Source organism: Ovis aries, chromosome 5 (genome assembly GCF_016772045.2).
Source record: "Ovis aries strain OAR_USU_Benz2616 breed Rambouillet chromosome 5, ARS-UI_Ramb_v3.0, whole genome shotgun sequence".
Lineage (NCBI taxonomy): Eukaryota > Metazoa > Chordata > Mammalia > Artiodactyla > Bovidae > Ovis > Ovis aries.
In genome coordinates, this window is record NC_056058.1 from 26,709,788 (window position 1) to 26,729,604 (window position 19,817).

The 19,817-nt window shown below is 41.2% G+C and overlaps 1 protein-coding gene across 5 annotated transcripts in view; it reads left to right on the top strand.

The window, feature by feature from the left end:
- Nucleotides 1–1,217: 1,217 nt before the first annotated feature.
- ZNF608 (zinc finger protein 608) overlaps nt 1,218–19,817 on the top strand; it is a 108,153-nt gene continuing 89,553 nt past the window's right edge. For 2 of the 5 annotated variants that reach the window (XM_027969978.3, XM_060416345.1), the window contains exons 1-2: nt 3,418–3,864; nt 4,876–5,979. In XM_027969978.3, coding sequence (XP_027825779.1) covers nt 5,068–5,979 — 912 coding nt within the window. In that variant the 5' untranslated portion in view covers nt 3,418–3,864; nt 4,876–5,067. Of the gene's footprint in view, nt 1,507–3,417; nt 5,980–19,817 lie in introns of those variants that run through there. The other 3 variants (XM_027969979.3, XM_027969981.3, XM_042250293.2) reach the window with 3 other exon arrangements.

Consider the following 19,817-nt stretch of genomic DNA (forward strand, 5'->3'; position numbering starts at 1 on the left):
TAAGTATATTCAGCGTTATATACAATACTGAACTTGTTATTTCATATTAACCTCTTTTGTCCTGTGACCGCAGAGTTCCATTAACTTGGTTGTTGGCATTTGTCCTACAATACATTCTAAAATATTTTCGTATTCTCAGTGAATCGCATGGTGTTGCCTTCTGAGGACTTTGACACTGGCTCTCCCCAAGAGGGGGTTAAATATTTGGAGTAAGGGGAACTTTGACAATCCCTCGGCTCAAAAATGGCACAGGGACTGTTTAAAGGGGTTAATCTTCCTAGTATATTTATCTCCCACAAATCGATTTTTAAAAAAATGAGGCTGGCCCGAGGTGTTAATATGGTTGGCTGGGACCTTATTTATTTTTAATTTTTTTGGAGCTGCCTAGGACCAGGTGGGAAAGCTTTGTTACTATTCCAGGGAAGAACCATTCACGTAGTGGTGGTTAAATGGTTGCTAGTGTTCACACTTCATTGCTTGTGGACCAGAAGCCTGGGAACAAAAGGGTTACTTGTTTCCCCACCACTGTGTCTTCACCTCCAGATCGATTTTTCTTATTTAATCAGCGAGTAAAATGAGAGACACAGGGAAAGAAAAAAAAAAAAAAAATTGGAAGAAGGGCAAAGTGGTGGGGGAGGGTTGAAAGCCAGAAGCTGCAATACAGAAAATCAGTCTTGGGAGTTCGCGCTGCCGAGTCCTCGCAACACGGAAGGAAAGCCAGCAAAACGCTCGCAGTCATTTCCACACAGCCAGCCTCCCTTTTCTCCTCGCTAGGCGCTAGTGGCTCATTTGGCTTCCCTGTGCCACCGAGCGATCACATACATTATTTCCCCCAAGATAACACAATCAAACTTGTATTTACCGACATCCTCTCCTCGCAGCCTGTTTGAGATTTAATAAATAAGTGTTTTATGTGAATGATGTAGTAATTGAAACGGGCGTACCATTTTTTTTTTCTTCTTCATCTTACTGCAGGAGGTTTCTCAACCCCAATCTGGTTGGAAAATAAAACGCTTTGTCTCCACAACCACCCCCCACCGCACCCCCACCCGTTCTCTGTGTGTGTTTTATACGTGTGTATATCTCAACCCCCTACAGTAGCCAAGAGAAAGCAGCTAACCAATGAGAGAGCCTAGTTTCATAAAAGCTGCTCTCTGATTGGCCCGATGAGAAAGGGCAATGGGAACAAAGAAAAGTCCCTTTCAGGTATAGAGGCTGAGAGCTCCTTTTGCTCCACTCCCCCTGTGTGTGTGTGTTTCAGTCCTGATTTCAGTGTTGCAGAACAAGCTTGTGTGTGTGCACCAGGGGGATTTTTCTTTTCCTTTTTTTTTCTTTTAATTTTTGCTTTTATAAAAAAAATACACAGGACAGTCTGTGACATTTGATGGTCCATCTTCTTTAATAATAAATTTGTTGAAGAGATTATAATTTCCAAAATAAAGCGGCTGCAACCAAACACATTCAATGCAGTTAGAAGGAAAAGGTCAACTCGATCCAATACAGACCGTAAGTACGGTTGCGTGGTGTGTCTCTCTATAGCACTTAGCGGGGACTTCATGCAGGGGAATGTGCGAGTTTTATGCATTGAAATGAGGAACTAGTTACAGGGTTTGGCTTTTGCATTGAGAACAACAACCCAAGAAGGGTGAATTTTTATTCAGTGGAGGGTGAAGCATTTGTAACTTCTTCACACAAATTAAGCTTGACTGGGCACTCGGGGTAACTTAAGAGTAAATTACCTTTGGGGCTCTCACCCAAGGAGAATAAAGTGACACAGTTACAAATCCTGATCTGCAGTGTCCATTCTCTAGCGCACCTCACCTCTCCCTCTCCTGTCCTAGCAGGGCAGGACCCTCCTCAAAACCGAGCCAGGAAAATGGGAGCAAGGGCAGAATAAGCCGATTTCTGTCTCTTGTCACATCCAGTGCCCAATAATTTAATATTAAACAAGGGAATAGTCACCCACTACATGTAATGGTTATAATTACCATTTTCCACCTCCTTAAAAAAGCAAGCTGCGAAAACACCATTAAGGGGGAAAAAATGCCCCACCCAACCCAAACAAACCCACAAATAGTAACAATGGTGTGTTTATTACAGGACCTGGCTTGGAGCTAGTAAAATGTTTTTCTTTGTTTAAGACATGAGGGGGGGTTCCCTAAAATCCAAGTAGTGTGGAGGTGCCCTATCCCCTCGACTAGTCTTCTCCATCCCTGGCCACTTGGCAAAGCCGACAAATTGGAGATAAGTTGAGGAAAGGTTTATAAGGTGTTTCTTTAAAACATCTGCTTTGCTCTTGTGCTCATTACATTTCACTCCTTCCGAACTTCCGAGAGCCTAGATCTGCGAGAAATGTTTCACATTCATAACTTGTAGCTGCTCCCACTGCAAGGGCGGGGGTGGGGTGGGGGGGAGGCGGCGAGGCGAGGGGAGAAGAGTGTGTGCAGGGGGAGGGGAGAGACCTTCAGGTTTTTTTTTAAAGACCAGATCAGTATTTTCTTGATACGCTTGTCACCATTTTTGTTCTCACGACAACCAATTGAGCCCTTGATCCTCACGTGATGTGAAAGGCTTGCACTGTAACAAAATCGCTCCTTTTAGATGGTTGGTTGTTGCTAACTCGCCCATCCCCCTCTCCCAGCCCCGACATTTCCAGCAAAGCGACTCTCCACTTCCAATCCATCAACAATTCATTACTGCTTTTAGCTTCCAAACGCCAGCTAATTAAAAATACTAAGCCAAGCTCCGGGGCCATCTGACTAAACACAGGAGGTGGTGGGTGAGGGAGGAGGAGGAGAGAAAAATAAAAAGGAGGCGCACCGTTTGCTGCGACTATAAATGGGAAAAACTGTCCTGAAAAAGGTCGCCTTAAAAAAAATTTTTTTTTTTTACTCTAATTATCGAATTACCACATGACTGATTGGCTTGAGCGACAGCGGATTTTTCCCCCCCCCCTCGGGGACTATACTAGGAACTCGGTTCCTTTTTCTTAAAACAACATAAAACAGGAAAACATCACATCCTTTCAGGTTTCGAAGACTGAACCAATTTTAAACGCCGTTATTTTCCCCACCCCGCCGCCCGCCGCCCCGAGCGAATGCTGTTCTAACTGGTTTATCAGCTCACTGAATCATCTGCTCCCCTCCCCCTCCACACCTTTCTTTTTCTCCTCTGGTTCAGCTTCTCATCCCACCCTTTCCTCCTCCTCTTCCTCCTTCCCCTCGGTCCCTCTCTCTCCCCCACCCCTTTCCCCCCTCCTTTCCTCTTAAGTTAGTTCAAGAAATCAAATCTGTCAGGACGGGCGGAAAAATGCCACTTCCCGACTAACAGGCGGAATCCAGCCCAGATTTTCAGTCCTTTCTCCTTATTCTTTCTTCCCTTTCACTAATTTATCCCGATGTTAGCACATTCTGTCTTGTTACTAGCGGACGCCTGTAGGTTTGCTACATGGGATCATTACTTACTGATCACGGTGACTCTGAAGTCTGGAACTGAAGGCGGAATGAGAAGTTGGGAAAACTTTTTTCTCTAAGCGCTCTCTTTTTTAAAACTATTATTCTCGATGCTTGTTAAGAGGAAAAAAAACCCTTTGGTGCTTCTGTTGTGAATGTGAAACATTATCTTCCAGCTGTACAGTGACACATTTTTTTTAAGGAGAAAAGGACTGATCCGTTTGCCAAAGGGGGGGGTGGGGAGGTGGAATAATGTTATCGAGTGATTATTCTGGCTGAGATGTGTTATTTGGTTCGTTCCTTCTTGATCATTTGGTGTTTAAGTAAAATGAGGCACAGGCTTGTTTGCCGAGTGGAGTGGGAAAGGCATTTTGATTTGCTGGCCTAATTAAAAAATGATAAAGGATTAAAGGTAAGCAATGTCTGTGTGTGTGTGTATGTATATTTATTTTTTTTTCCTTGACAATCAACTGTTAAAAAGGGGCTGATCCCTTTAAAAACCGTTTTAACTGATCTTTGTCAAACACACACTCATTTGCGGTCATTGAGGCCACCTTGGCGCAGATCACTTAAAGTGTATGTCTTAATCAGTTTCCCGTACAGTCAGTAGCACCATATTTAACAGATTGAGCCAGTCTGTGACCTAGGAATATGGTAGAATTGTTTAGATGTAATTTTTTTTCCTCAAAAGGCAGATATTTAGCCTTTTATTTAGCACTGTCTTTTTTAAAATAGAGAAATGATCTTAAAGACGTGTGTGTATAACATTGTATAAACTGTTGGGGAATAGAGGATAGGAGATGGGGGCTTGTGTATGGGGTGTGTGGGGGGGTATTGGTTGTTTTTTTCTGTTCCTTACTGGGAACAAAAAACAGATTGCCCAGACAATTTGTAAAAAGAAGTAATAAAATTAGAAATGAGGAAAATTTAGCAACATCATTCTGAAACTAGCCTCAGAGAACTTCCAGGGTCTGGTCTTTTAAATTGCAAGATCTAGGACATGTTTAAGGGTGTTTAAAACGTGTTCCTTCCTCTTGTCTGAGTGTTCAGCCTGTGTTTCTGGGATTGTTATCATGTGTATGTGCTAGGGAAAAAAAAGCTAAACTCTCTTTTTTTTTTTTCCTTAAACCTTTCTGAACTTCACTCAGATCCTTAAGATATTTTAATGCCTTTTAAAAGTGATTATCTTTGTGTCGTTGATAAAGGGCTTGTCTTTTTTAGCTACTGTAAGATGCTTACTGTCATGGGTATGTTTTTTGGGTTTGGTTATTTTTCTTTAAACCTGATATTGGACTGTGGAGACAATACATGAGCCACCTTCCTCACCATCCTTCCCTGTACCCCTTACTGACTCCCCAATATTAATCGTTTTTTATTCTGGTAACACCCAGACAAGAAATATTCGACTTTTCCCCCTTCACAGGAAAAGGTGGACCTGGACTGAAGGGTGTAAAATCCCTGGACCCAAACCTGGGGCAGGAAAAAGAAGAGGACGATTAGAAGACTTTTCTTTTTTTTTTTTTTTTAAGAGAAAGCCCAGCGGAGCTAAACGAATGTCCCCTCATCTCCAAAGGAAAGTTCATCGGATTTTTATTCTAGAGATCTCATCTTCAGGATGTCAGTGAACATTTCTACGGCAGGAAAAGGTGTGGATCCAAATACGGTTGATACTTATGACAGTGGCGATGATTGGGAAATCGGGGTTGGAAATTTAATAATTGATTTGGACGCTGATTTGGAGAAGGACAGACAGAAATTTGAAATGAATAATTCCACCAACACTACTAGCAGCAGCAACTCTAAGGATTGTGGAGGTCTGGCCTCCAGTGGGGCCGGCGCTCCCGCAGCCTTAGCTGATGGCCTAAAATTTGCTTCTGTTCAGCCCTCTGCTCCCCAGGGGAATTCACACAAAGAGACCAGCAAATCAAAAGTGAAAAGGAGTAAAACTTCTAAGGATGCTAATAAATCTCTGCCTTCTGCTGCCTTGTATGGGATTCCCGAGATCAGCGGCACTGGCAAGAGGCAGGAAGTCCAAGGGCGCCCTGGAGAGGCAACTGGCATGAATTCAGCGCTGGGTCAAAGTGTGAGCGGCGGCGGCGGCGGCGGCGGCAACCCGAACAGCAATAGTACCAGCACTGGCACCTCCGCTGCTACCGCGGGGGCAGCCTCCTGCGGGAAAAGCAAAGAGGAGAAGCCAGGTAAAAGCCAGAGCAGCCGAGGAGCCAAGCGGGATAAGGATGCGGGGAAATCCAGGAAGGACAAGCACGACCTGCTTCAGGGCCACCAGAATGGCGGTGGCAGCCAGGCCTCTTCCGGGGGGCACCTCTATGGCTTTGGGGCCAAGAGCAATGGAGGTGGCGCGAGCCCCTTCCACTGCGGGGGCACTGGGAGTGGCAGCGTCACGGCTGCCGGGGAAGTTAGCAAAAGTGCCCCGGATTCAGGGCTCATGGGAAACTCTATGTTGGTAAAGAAGGAAGAGGAGGAGGAGGAGAGCCACAGGCGAATCAAGAAACTGAAAACTGAGAAGGTAGGATAAAGTCGCCTTCTTAGATCTCCTACTTTTCTCTTTGTGTGCATTTGTGTGGGAGTCGGGGGTGGGGGGATGTGCCTCTATGTGCCTTGCACTTCGTGCTTTCTGGTTCGTTGTGAGATTTCTCTTCTGTGCATCTTTTCTGTGAACGTTTGGTCTGGGATAGCTTACTTGGGTGCAGTGTTTAGCTCTTGCTTCTGCTGCTACTGCTGCTTCTGGTGCTAGCGTTTGGGTCCTCAGGTGGTGGGAGGGTCTGAGTGCTCTAAGTACGTTTTGCCTTACCCAAGGGCTCTTGGCCAGTCAGCCAGTTGCAATGTGCTTTTAATAGAAAATCTGCTCCTGGACCCATGTACCTCTTGTCCTGGTTTCTCCCCTAAGGAGAACTGTCTTCTGTTTTAATGTGCACGTCCTAGTATTTTTGGTAATGTGTCCTCAGGTGCAGGGTTCACATTCCCTCCCCATAGAAGTATGTCTAGGATTCTAATTTACACTCCAGCCTCCACACACTGATTTTCTCCTGATGTTCTCCAAAAAATCCTGTTAAAGGATATCGTCCTGTTATTGTTCTTGAATGGAACCTTGGTATCCTAGGGTCGCTGGTTTCATAACTGTGTAGCAAGAATGGAATGGTTTTGGTGGCTGCCAGGGCTCTTTCCTTGTTCCCTTGCCCAGTTCTTAGCTAGAGATTTAAAGAGTGTTATCGCTTGGATTTCTAGCTTGACCAGGGAGCTGAAAGGTTGGTAAGAAAAGTGAAATTGATTTGGTGGATTGGCGTGCTGAAATGTGAAAACAGCCAAGAGATACTCTAAATATGTGTTGCATCGGAGCATGGGGAGGGTTGATTTAGGTAATTTGGACCCTTCTGCCCATCTTTTGTCGTTGTCTGAAAGTCTGGTGAGACACTGCCTTTGAGAAATTGCCCCCAGTGTTGTGCTGCTTAGGGCTGGAGGCCTAGGACTTAATGCTCTGGCAATTACTGTGCATTAAGTAATGTTCCAGAGCTGAAGGCACTCAGTCCACTGAACAGGTTGAGAGTGAGCTGGGGGAGAAGTGGTGACTCTATAAAGTTAACTCTTAATGCTGTAGATTGTGCCTTGCGGAAGCAGAATGCATATCATGTGGTTTGTGGCATGATTGTTTGGATATATATGCTTATTCAATAATTTAATTTTTGCTATTTCTCATATTGTCAGAATTGTGAAATGTTTAAGGGTGACAATTCCTGTGTCCAATTACTCACCGCTGTCTAAGATCTTTTTGTTTTCTTCTGTTCAAGATTTAAATAGGAGTACAGAAATGAAGTTTGGGGTTTTATAGTTTTAGAAGTTGATGAAGGTACATTAAGGTGTAGATGATGCCAAAATCTAAAAAACCTCCTGCATGCCTGCTTCTTTAATCCATAAGCCCCTGGTCAGACAGCATTTTGAACTGATGATACATTTTTTTTTTAAATTCAGGTTTTGATTCTTATGCTGAAATGTAGAGTTTCACACGATTTCTGCTAAAGGGCATTCTGAAGTCTTATTAGTACAGTAGTGCATTTACTTTTGTTGCCAATAGTCTTCAAATTGCAGTTCTAATCTGCTCTAACTATCTAGATGAATTGCCCTAATCCAGTGCTCACAATGGCTGTGGTTAAGGAGTCAGAGCCATTTGATTGGATTCACTGCTGCCTGGAATGTGGGAGGTACTGCCCTTTTGCATTCCCCTTAGCCTTTTAATCTTCCAGCCAAATGTTCACATTCAACAATTTTGTTTAGCTGGCAATCGGGACATTTCAGTATCTCAAAGGCTGCTGTCATGGCAACTGAGATTAGAGCATGGTGTTGGTTCTCCAGTTTTTTGTGTTCTTTTCACTTTCCAGTCACAGAGGAAACTGGATGAAAAATGAAAGAATTAAATTATTCATACACATGCAACTCATCTTCAGTCAGAGCAGTATAAATGTGATAATGTGAATGACCTAAATGAAGAGCAAACAAGTTATGACAGGTCTGGGGTGGAGGAGGGGAGCAAGCATATTGTATTTCGATTCACACCACTGCCAACCATAGCTGCTGGTGTGGGCACAGCGACCCTTCAGGGATGGCGCTCAGGGCCTTGAGTCTGTAGTGCTGACCCAGGATCTGGAAGCTTGTTCCTTCAGGCTTTCCTGTCTACCTCCACCTCACCCCAGGAGGACTTTTCTTAAGAATGTTTCCTCCTTGGCACACAGGAATGGCACTGCCTTGTACAGATGATTCCCAGGGAAGCAACTCCAATGCCACGAACTCTTGGTTGTGTAAAATTTGACTTCAATTTAGAAAATAATTTCTAAATTGGGAGGAGACCTCTTGAGGAGGGAAAGATTTAGTAGGACAAGCTTTACCTGACAAGATAATTTGGACACTGAGGCATCCTTTGAGAAAGGTTTTTTGACGTTTTTGTACAATGTTTTAATTTCAAAGCCTTGTTTGATTATCTGGGTTGTGAAGAGTAAGTGTCTCAAAAGTGAAGATGATTAATTTTCAGCAGTCGGATGTGGCTCATGAAGGGGCCAAATGTGAAAACCAGAGGGGGTTGTAATGTGGTGTATGTGCTTTTTTTTCCCCTCCCTGGTTGGATGGTTCACAGGAGATTCATAAGACTTGCTGTCACCGGTTAATTTTCACAGCATGCTTAAATGTCTATTTTTGGTCTGTTTATTCTGTTTCTTCACTACAGAAAGTCATGTAAAACATGATAAATTGGACCTTATGAAACCTAATTAAATCAATGAGCGTTCTACTCCTTTATGTGGAAACCACAAGTATGTTGTAAAAGTCGCCACTCCCTTAATACGTGAACAAAATCAAAACATGCCATAATTCTAAGATGTTTGAGCTGTATTTCTATAGCCCATTTTGTGGTTAAGCCACCAGTGACGTGTCTGAATAAGTAGATTTGACAGGTTGGGTTTTGGTTGTTAAAACCTGCTTCTCCACCTGCCCCCTCCTTTTCTTTTGAAGCATAATAGCCTGCATTGAGGCTCTTCTGCATGTGTCCTTAAGTGTCTTATCGTTTTGACTTATCAGACACAGGCAATCAGCTGGGCTAAAGTTCAGTATGGTATATGGGTTTATTTGATCACTGAGAAACTAAAAAATACGTAGATGAATTCTTAAAAACAGCTGAGATTTCAGATACACATTAAAAGCACAGGAAATCTTATGTTTGGGTCTGGGCTTCTAACTATTCAGTGTACATTTAGCAAAGAGAATGATTTCACAAATATTGTGCTGCTTTCATTAAACTGGTCCTTAACAGCCTACATGTGGTATCTACAAATGGACCTGTCTATAAAGGATATCATTCATTTTATTCTCTTGTAGAAGCCTTTTTACACTTCACTAGGGAATTCTGGCACGTTGTCTGAGTGTGAGTAGTTGAAGAACATATTTTGATTAATGAGTTTTGTGAATGATAGGGTTCCCCCCAAATACAGTGCCCCTACAGATTCTAGTTAGAGAGCACAGTTTATCTACTGTGAAATAAAAGGGCAGAAAGGTCACTTGCTATAATTAAAGAACAAAGTCCATTGTTGTTGGACAGCAAACTGTTTGGAAAGCTACATAAGGGACTTAGCTGTTAAAAAGGTTGGTAACTAAGGGCAGCTCCCAATCAGCATTGATTCAGCTCCTTTCTTTTTATTGGCTTCCTCATAGGGTGACAGGGCTTTTGAGATGGGCTGCCCTTTCCCCAAGGAAGTTTTCTGTGAGAACCCATGGTAGCTTGGAATATTTGCATGGCCAGGCACATCACTGGGTTCTGAGCATAGTATCTGAAATCTGCTGGGTTTGCTGGAGAGATGTAAAAAAAAGAAAACTCAACAACTGATTGTGCTAAAAGAGATAAATAATGTTTACCAACTTTTAATAACTTTGCAAATAGTCTGTAAAAAGAAGGGGAGGGTGGGCGAGAGGGATTGATTGTCAAAATGTCATGAGGTTAAGAATGCTCTTCGAGTAAAATTGCTTGGCTGCAAGATGGTTTTAATTAGAGTGTTATAAAGACTTATTTTTCCTAAGCAGCATTTTATAGTTAGTAAATGAAATGTATGCCGAAAGTGCTAAGCAGAAATCTCCCTAACCACAGAGGTGTTCAATAACCAGATTCAAACAACATGGAAAGAACCATCTGTTCTTCATTTTCAGCATGAAAAACATGGGTTGAATGGCTGAGATTTGCTCCAATTTTGACTGTGCCTGTGTGTGCCTGTTTTTTTTTTTTTTAATTTAAAAAAAGTTCACCTGGTACTTCATAGAAACTCAGAATTGCAGTAATATGAGCAACACTGTGAAAACACATGTTCCTACATTTATTTTAACCAGTTCCACTTTTATTTAAAAGATTTCCAGAAGCCCAGCCATTGAGCACTTTAATAATGGTTATTCAGTTCCTGCAGGCAATCACAATGAGGGGTCAGTTCTTCAAAGATCTAACTATTTAGTCAGTATCTGAATTATTCTGTCAATTTTCCCCCTGGAGGCAAGAGGGGCAAAGGCTCTCCCAGGCTAGCTCTGGTCAGCGATTATCGGTTAATCTAATTGTATGTGGTAGTGTCCTGAACCAGTATTTGCTCTCCATAGACCTTACTCTGGTTCAGAACTATTAGTCTGGGATTGTTGATCATGAGGAAAATATTCTTTTACCGACAATAACTTTGGAGTCCTTGACTTTTAGACCGCCAAGCTTCTGGGTTCTGGTTTTAGTAAGAGCCCTGGGTAAAACATTATCCGGCCTTTGTTTGAGGTCTTTTATAGAAGCTAATGACTGGGCTTGTGCCTCCCTGAGATAAATGACATTATCTCTGAGTGGGCTGACAGGAAACAGACATGTTAATGGTGAAGCTGCAGGGAGGATGTGCCTGGGTTCTGACAAAAAAGTGGAGAAGGAACCCCTGGTTCCTTCCTTGTCGTCATTAACACGTGCGTTCCTGCTCTTCCTAAGAGGCTCTTGGTAATTGGAAAGCTATTTTAGCCGCGAACACTTAAATCATAAATCTACCACTCCTCCTTCCTTTGCATTCTTCAAAGTAGCAAAGTAATGTGTTTTTTGTTAACAAGTGTGTGATCTGGGCTTTAAGAACGGTGGCAGTTCAAGGTGGTGTGGTAGTGACATTTGGGAGGGCTGCACAGCCCATGCTTTAATCAGATGGGATCTCTGTCTTTCACCGTGGCTCAGTCATCCCCCTACTTAAATAAATGAAGGAAGAAGTGGGTCCAAAAACTAAAAAGAAATCATTTTTATTCTTGAAGAGGTCTGGTGGGAGAGGGATAAAATCTAGTTTTTTCTGAGCTGGGGAGATTTTGCTCAGTGATTTGAATGTGATGAAACCTGCCTTTTGAAGTGTATGTTTAAAAAGTCATGGCTATAATTGAGTTTCAATGCAGTTTAAACTCTCTGCTTCTTGAACGGAGATAATTGCCATGTTGAACACACTCTAGACGTGCAGAAGAGGTGGAATGATCATGTTATTCTATTCTTTAATATTAAGCACTGGAAGTTTTTCATAGTAATTACTGTAGCACAACATCGTTTTGATTGCCAGCACTCTGAACATGCCGGTGATCTGAACATCAAGGGTTTTGCTTGAATACTAAACAGTTGATTCCTAAGTTACTTGTATTGCATTCTTGTAGAACATAGAAACCAGAACTAAGGAAATACTGAGAGATCCTTAGCAACAGCAGAGTAGAAATAATCCGTCTTCACTAGTACTATTGTTAATAAATAGTAATACCCTCTTAATCTGTACACTTAAAGTTACAGGGAAAGAGAACAGGTGAAATCTCTGTCTCAAGAATGACTTCAGTCATCATTACAGGCTCTTAGAAGGATCAGACTGGTACCCTGTGACTGGTATTTATTTCATAGACATGTGTATAGAAATGTTATAATTTCATATACAGCTGTTGGATTGGGGAGTGGATTGGGAGTTTTTAGTTACTGTGGGCTTTATTCTTTCCAAAAAAGTCACAGTTGATTTTTCTGTTCCACTCTGCTACAAATTAATTGGCCCCTCTATATATCCATCCATGTCTCTCTTCCAGATGATGTTTCTTTAGTGACTTGCTGTCTGTTACAAGTTCTTTTTAATTCAACCTTAAAGGTTTTGCAGTGGGAAGAAAGCCTTTGCAACTGAATGAAGGGTTGTTAAATAATTCATAGTAGATTAATCATCAGTTGGGCTGTTTGTAATGTTGTTTTGGGGTGTATAAAGGATACCCAAGACAGGGAGATTGGCACCTTGTTCCTAGAATTGAGTTCTGCATACCTGCTAAAGTTTGGTTAGACATAACCTTTGAAAAAGTATTGAAATAGATTATGGCTTTTGTCTGAAGAACTGAAGAGATTACAAAGCAAATACTTCTTATATTTTGATAGGTTAGTGACCCCCTAAACCACATGGATCTCATCTGGTACTCAGAAAGAACCCCCTCACCCCACCTCCCCCGACCCCATTCCATCCTGTGACGCTAAATGAAAATTTAATAATATATATTTTGGTTGTAATAGAGAACTCAAAGGGAAGGGTGCTCAAACAAATGGGATGGAAGTGATGAATAGACACTGCTGTTGATTTTTCAAAGCTACTCTTTCTTCTTTCTCATCCCTACCTCCCAGCCAAGTTTTTTATTATTCACTGTGACTGTTCTAGCTCAACCACTGGCTTTTTGCAACTCCTGGGAATCCTTATTCTCACTAGCACCTTAAGAAAAACGTGCCTATGGGGACATTTAGGCATATTTCAATAATGCCATAAAAGGCAGCTTTTACAGTTTAAAAATATATTGATTATATTTTGTGTTATACATAATGATTTTAGAAAGCAGATATTTAGGTCGTGGAATTGGCTTATTATGTTAACCAGAGAACAGATGGCATGGTGCCACAGACGTATAATTTTACTTAAAGGGACTTTTAAGGTTTTGATGTGTTTTCTTTTCCTCTTATTTCCCTGATGGCTTCTTTTTATTGAAGGGTAACTTAAGGAGACCTGGTAGCAATTTTACTGCCTTCCCCTGACAGTTTGAAATAATAGCTTGGTCTTTGGTTGCACTGATCTTCTACCAGTCAACTTGATTCTGGTTTCTGTCATGTGGCAGTGAATTAAAAACAAAAAAAGTGTAGTGTGTTTTAAGAAATGGACTTTTATATGCTTCAATTAGCAACAGAGGGCCAAATTCCAATTGGTCACACTTTCAGGAACTCCTAGAAGTCACTGTGTGTCCTTTTGATTAAGGAAAACTCCTGGTTTGGTTTCTCAGGAAAGCACATATGGTGCTCCGGCTGCTTTAGATCCTTTCTGTCTTTTGCATTAGGCACTGCAGGTTCAAAGGTCCTTAAGCCGGTCCTTGGTAGGTTACACGCTTTCCCCTTACTGAAAGGCTGTACTTTTTTTGGTTGCTATACCTACCATGTGTTTGAATTCACTTGGCATAAAAGTACTATTTGTTTCCATGCCTGGATTTTATGGTTTTATCCATTCACTGAGAACATCATCAGGATGAATTGGAAAGCATCTCTTATTGTTATTATTATTATTATTTTTTAACAAAGTGTGCCTAGCCAGACCAGATTACTTTTGGATTTCCTTTCACCTCCTCAGCTGATTTATGGATGGCTCATGTTAAAAGCAACAAGAATGTTTGAATTGGAAAGGCAGAAGCCTCGGGTTTTCATTCTTCATGGAGAACTGTTTATTTGTGTGTGGTTCACCACAGTACATGGATAGTGCTATCAAATCTGTGCTTTATTATAAGCTTATGACTAGCACAGCTGCACTTCAGTTACGTGTTTCTTCATTTTCCTTCTTTGCAAATTCTTTTGTGATGGAAATGAAATTAGAACTGAATCTTTGCAGCCAAGGGGAAAATAAGGCACCACAAGTAGAAACTGTCTCTTGAGCCAGTTCAGAAGTAAGCAAGCAGCGGTGATTTAAGAAACATCTTTCTCAAAGTGGAGTCCATAGGGAAAAATGGACTCTGATTTAACTTTTCCATGAAGATAGTAGAAGACGAGCTACCGCGCACTTTGACAAATGGAGGCTGTTCCAACAACGAGGCTTTATGTCTTTATATTGTTTCACATCTGAAGTAACTGGTTGAAGAGCGGTTCACATTCCCAAACCTTTCAACTGCTTTGAAAGTGGAATGTGAGTTCAGTCATATTGTTGGTTTCTGCTCCCCGAAGGGAACAACATGATTTGAAGACAGAGCAATTGAGCTTTTCCGCATCAAACTCCATTTGGCCAATTGTCTCCATTTACATTCCTTGCCCAAATCCTTCACCAGCCTTTCCCATGATGCCGCAGCAGATGCCAGACACTGAAGTAGAAAGCGAGCAGCTGTTTCCATTACTCCGTGGCTGTATTATCCTCCACAATCTGCTTGCTTTTTCGCTCCCCTCCCCCACTGGTAAAAAAAAAACAAAAAACAAAAAAACCCCTTCTCTCCCTCTGACGTTTGCCCTTCTTTCCTGAGTTTATCAGCCTGCAGGTTTTCTGTCTTATCAGGACCACGGATTTCTCAGGAAGGCCTGGTTTATTGTTTTCTCTGGGGGAGCAGATGGAGGTCCCAAGGCCCTTGGGGGCGTGGCCGGGCTGCGCGCTCCCGACGGTGGGAGTGGTGGGGGCCGTGTCGGGGGCGCGCCGCCGGGCCGCGCCCTCTTTCCCAGCTTGGACCCGTTTATAGCCCTGAGCGCTGTAAATCTGTCAGCTCTTCACGACGCCTTCACCTCTTTCTTCATTTGCTTCTAGTTTGACAACGTTCCCCTGGGGCGGAATTCTAATCTGCTTCCAATTAGTTGCAAAATGTGACTGAAATTTCCACATTATGACTGCTGTTTTACTTGCACGCACACATCTAGAAACAAATTAATGCTCTTGAATATTTATTTTTTGAGCCCTTGGATTTACTTGAAGAGGCAGAGTTTCCAACTGTTGGGAATGACTTCCAGGATTTGCATTTTTCCCCCCTCGAAGCCTTCTGTACACAGATTGTTTCTTTTTAAAGAAGCACAATAACCACGGTGGGGTCCCTCCACCGTCTCATAATAAGCTTTTTCCACCTTTTTGAAGATTTCTCAAAATATACTTGTGTATGTTTAAGTTAACACAAATCAATTTTATATTTCTAAAATAAACATGAAAAGGATGTTTGCCCAGGTTTTAATGAAGGGTACCTCCTGATGCAATGTTTTAACAGAACACAAATACACACAAATTTGCTTCTAAGTATATCATCTCTATAATGTAATATTCGGTAAAAACACAAAAGATTTGTTAAACACTGTAACATTTTTAAAATTTGATACTCAAAAAATAAATAAATTAGGTGATTAATTGGGCTTAACAAATACAAGGGCAGGGTTAAAGACGTCACTATGGGCACTGACATTCTCCCCCCAGTTTGTGCCCAGATCCTGAGCACACCTTCTGGAAGCTGTTGGACCTGATGGCCTGCGGTGGGCATAGTCGATGGCTTCTTGTGACTGTAGTACCCCTAATCCTACATAATCCACTGCAAGGAAGTGTTTGGAACTCTGGGTGTGGGGGTGGTTCTACTCTGAGGGAAGTCACTTACTCCAAACTCTTTCCTCCTTTTTAGTGTTTCTTGTTGTGATTTTTTTAAACAAAGACACTGATCCATCCATTATATTACATATAATATGTAAATATTAGAATTGTTTACATCTTGGTTGCTGAGAAGTTCAAATTCAGCTTTATTGCTTGCCTAGAAGACTACTTTCTCCTGTGAATTTTAGTAGCGAGGCACTGGGATCTCAGGTTTAGTATTTGCAGAAAGGTGGTAGTCTTAAAGAGTGTAAACAGCCACATTTACTGGTGCATTTTATAGTAGTGTTCAGGCTTCAGCATCTTGGCAGATTGATATCAACAGTAATGATGGTTTTAAAGAGGTGTGAAGAATTTTATTGATGGTAAAGTGGTTATGTTGATCACATTACTCTGTATTAGTTTTTTAATAACACCTTCACATGTAAATAGATCAATTTTTTCCCACTACATTGTCACATGTAATTATAAAAGCCCTGTATTGATTGATTTATAATGTCCTTCTTTTTTTAATGTGTTGTTTTCAGTCTCTATAACCAGGAGGTAGAGCATTTATTTCACTGTTTAAAAGTAAACTTAAATTATTTATTGTATGTAGAATATGAATTATTCAAGTTATTTTACTGAAAAACTTTGAGCTATGCTGGAATTCCACAAAAGAAGTAGGAACACTCTTTGTTTTGCTTCCTTTCTTTCTACTCTAAGATTGGGAGCAGAAAAAAAGAGCCAGATTAAATCCTTAAAAATTTAAAATGTGGTCCTTTCAGATTGTAGAGACCTCCTGGGTTTAAAAAAAAGAAAAAGAGAAAAGAGTGGCCCCATGGTGAAATGCTTACAATGGGCACGATTGTGCTAGCCCCTCAAGTCCTGGGGTTCACTAATTACCCTTTAATGAGGTTGGTCTGCCCCAGCCTTTTCCCTACCTTGGGAGGAAAAGCATACAAGACCATTGGAGTTCAAGTGGATCTTGCTGTATTTGCAACTTAGCATAACTGCTTTGAAGGCCCCCAGGGCGCTTAATTGGGGCTGGGCATTTTTGTTTGGGGGGAGACTACACACAGCTCCCCATTGTGTGTGTAGAAGCCACTGTGCGTCTTGGAAACATTGCGTGTTTTTGTTGACGGTGCATAGTTTTATAAACTCCAAATGAGCTTATTGCCTTTTAACCATTGGGATCACTAAATAATGGAAGAACCTAGAAGTCTCTGGGTTGGGTAGCAGCCAAGCAGTTTAAAAAAAAAAAAAAAAAAGGGGAATGAATGGTTTAATTGTAGAGCAAACCATTTGTTTACAGATTAAGATTTATTCAGTCACCAAATCCTATGGACCAGGAGGTAAAAGAATGAGGCTGTAAGATATAGGAATTGAGTGCCCAGTGTTCTGTTTTGTGATCATGCTTAGCTGTTTTTACCCTTGTTTTTCACAAAAGACTGAATCAGTGAATGGTGAGAACTGCTCAGCCAAGTGTACTTCTTAAGATACAAAGAGAGAGGGGAGGAAGGCCGAGACAGTTTGTCACTTTTTTGCTGCCTGATCAGGAAACTAAAAACTTCAAGTTCTTTCAGCTGGGAGGGGTGCACTGGCTGTTGCTGAATTTCCTGTTCAGATGAGATGGATTGATGATAGTGGTGGTAGAGGTAGGGAGTAAAAAGTGGGAAGAAGGTGAGTGGGAAAGGTAGTGGTTGGTGGAGAGCCTTTGTTAAAATGGCCATCAGCAATACATTCTCTTGAATAATGGGGGCTCTACAGAAATTTCCTACTATTTCATTAGTTACTGACCATGGTACGGAATGCTTCCCTGGTGGCTCAGACTGTAAAGAATCCACCTGAAATGCGGGAGACCTGGTTTCCGTCCCTGGGTTGGGAAGATACCCTGGAGGGGGGCATGGCAACCCACTCGAGTATTCTTGCCTGGCAAATCCTCATGAACAGAGAAGCCTGGCAGCCTACAATCCATGGGGTCCCAAAGAGTCGGATATGACTGAGCAACTAAGCACAGCACAGCACATGGTACTGAGTAGAGAGAAACTTTCCAGCCAGGGCAGTGAAGTGGTATAGCAGAGGGGTTGCCTGGCAACCAGAATTTCAGGTTGTCTTTTCCGTTCTTTCTGTATTCTTTAATTTTTTTAGGGCTAGATATTTTTGACTGGGAAATCCTATGGACAGAGGAGCCTGGCAGGCTGCAGTCCTTGGGGTTGCAAAAACTTAGCACTGAACAGCAAACAACAACAGATTATATTAAACAGTAAAGACCAGAAATCATGGCATTTATCCCATTGTAGTTGTATTCCTTCTAATCCATTTGTGGCCAGTGGGCTTAAGGAAATCACTGGTAAAGTACTGTTTTCTAGAAGTATCATTTTGAACACTCCCCAGTTCACTGTTTCTTATTTTAACATTAATCTTGGAAGTGAAACCCTTTATCTCAAAGTGTTCTTTTGTGTATAAACTGTCACCCTAATGATAACTCTGGTTACTTACAAGTATTGTTTCTACATGATATCTTTGTATGCTGTCTGGCCATGAAAAAGCTCATTCCTTCTGTAACATTAAAATTACTTGTTACTTGATGCAGATTTGATAAAGTCTCAAGTATGTTAAATTGGCTTACCATGATCTTGTTTTGTTTTTATCCTTTCTAAGTTATAATACCTTTATTTTGGTATGATCCTTTTGAAATGGCTTGATTTTTGAGTAAATCATAGCTGATAGCTTCATTTTACAAATTTTCTTTTGAGAGGGTTGGTGAGCAGCAGCAGGGTTATAGAAATAGGGAAACAGAGAAGTATAAAGAGTTAGGTGTAAGTATTTTTATCCTTGTCAAGCTAATGACTTTTAAATATGCTGTTGTTCATTCCTGATGTTTTTCTATTAACATTTTCTGTGTTAGTGAAGAAAGAGACTGGATTTTATTTCTGTGAGCACCCAATACAATTTTTCGAACTTAAAAAAATATTTATTTCATTCAAATATAGTTTATATATAGTGTTAATTTCTGCTCTATAGACAAGTGGCTCAGTTATACGTATACACACACACACACACACACACACACACACACACTTTTCCATAATCTTTTTCATTATGGTTTATCTTAGAATGTTGAATATAGTTCCCTGTGCTGTAAAACTTCAGATTTTTAAATCTTATAAAATTTAGCGCTGTCATAGTCACGAAGTAGACTAAACTTGTGTAAATTTTTTAAAAAAATCATGCCCCAAAAGTCATGTTTTACTTAAGAGGTGGTAAATCCCTGCAAATGCCCACCTAAGTTTCATTTCTTTGGGTGTCATTTGACTGATATCTGTGCTCAACCTAGGTTTACTTAGGAAACCAAAACAAAAGAGCAAAGATAAAAAAGCATCGCTCATGTTAATATTTATCACAGCTTAGAGGCTTTGCAAGATTGAAATCTCTTTGCTATTTTAATTCCTCCTGGAAGGAAAGTCTCCCCCACCCCTTCCCTACCCCAGATTGTTAGAGCCTCCACAATGTGGATGTTTCTGAGGATTTTAAAAAGCACTTAGTCTAAACATACCATGTATTTCAGTGAGTTTAGTTTGTGTTTGCATGTACATACAGCGCAGGGAAGTGGTGCTGAGCTTCCTGCCAGCAAGGTCTGCTCGTGTCTGTTTCCTTCTCTCTAACCTGTTCTGCATACTGTTTTAATTGGATGCTTTTTGTTGCCCATATAAAATGTGAAAGGAAACACGCTAACCTTTTTAAGATGCTCTGGAAATGATTTTTATAAACCTGCTTACACAAAAGTCTAGTACTTTCTATTATAGCTCACATTAAAGGCTTAATGTCGCCTTTGAAAGGCTAGCATATGAATCCATAAGCCTCCTATAAATTCATGTACCTTATTTCCTTGTAAAAGCCAGTGTTTTCTACTTACCTGGCGTTAGCACAGCTGTGGATATTCCTGTTCACCTTTAGGTAGATGAAGTTCTGTACCATCTACCATCCTTTACCCGTGACAGGCTGATGACACAAAAATCACTTGCCATTGTTACATTTCAGCTGAAAACTTAAACGCATTAAATTTTCCTTTCTGACACAGAGAGTGAAATCTGAAGAGATTGTAGACAACATACTTGAAAAAATCTAGAAAATGTCCAGTGTTTTCAAATCACATTTTCACTGGTGGTCAACACACAGTACAGATCGCCTCAAATCGCCTCTGAATTTGGTGAAGATCTTGTCAGCGCTAGTGTAGCAGGAAGTTAAATGGTGGAGT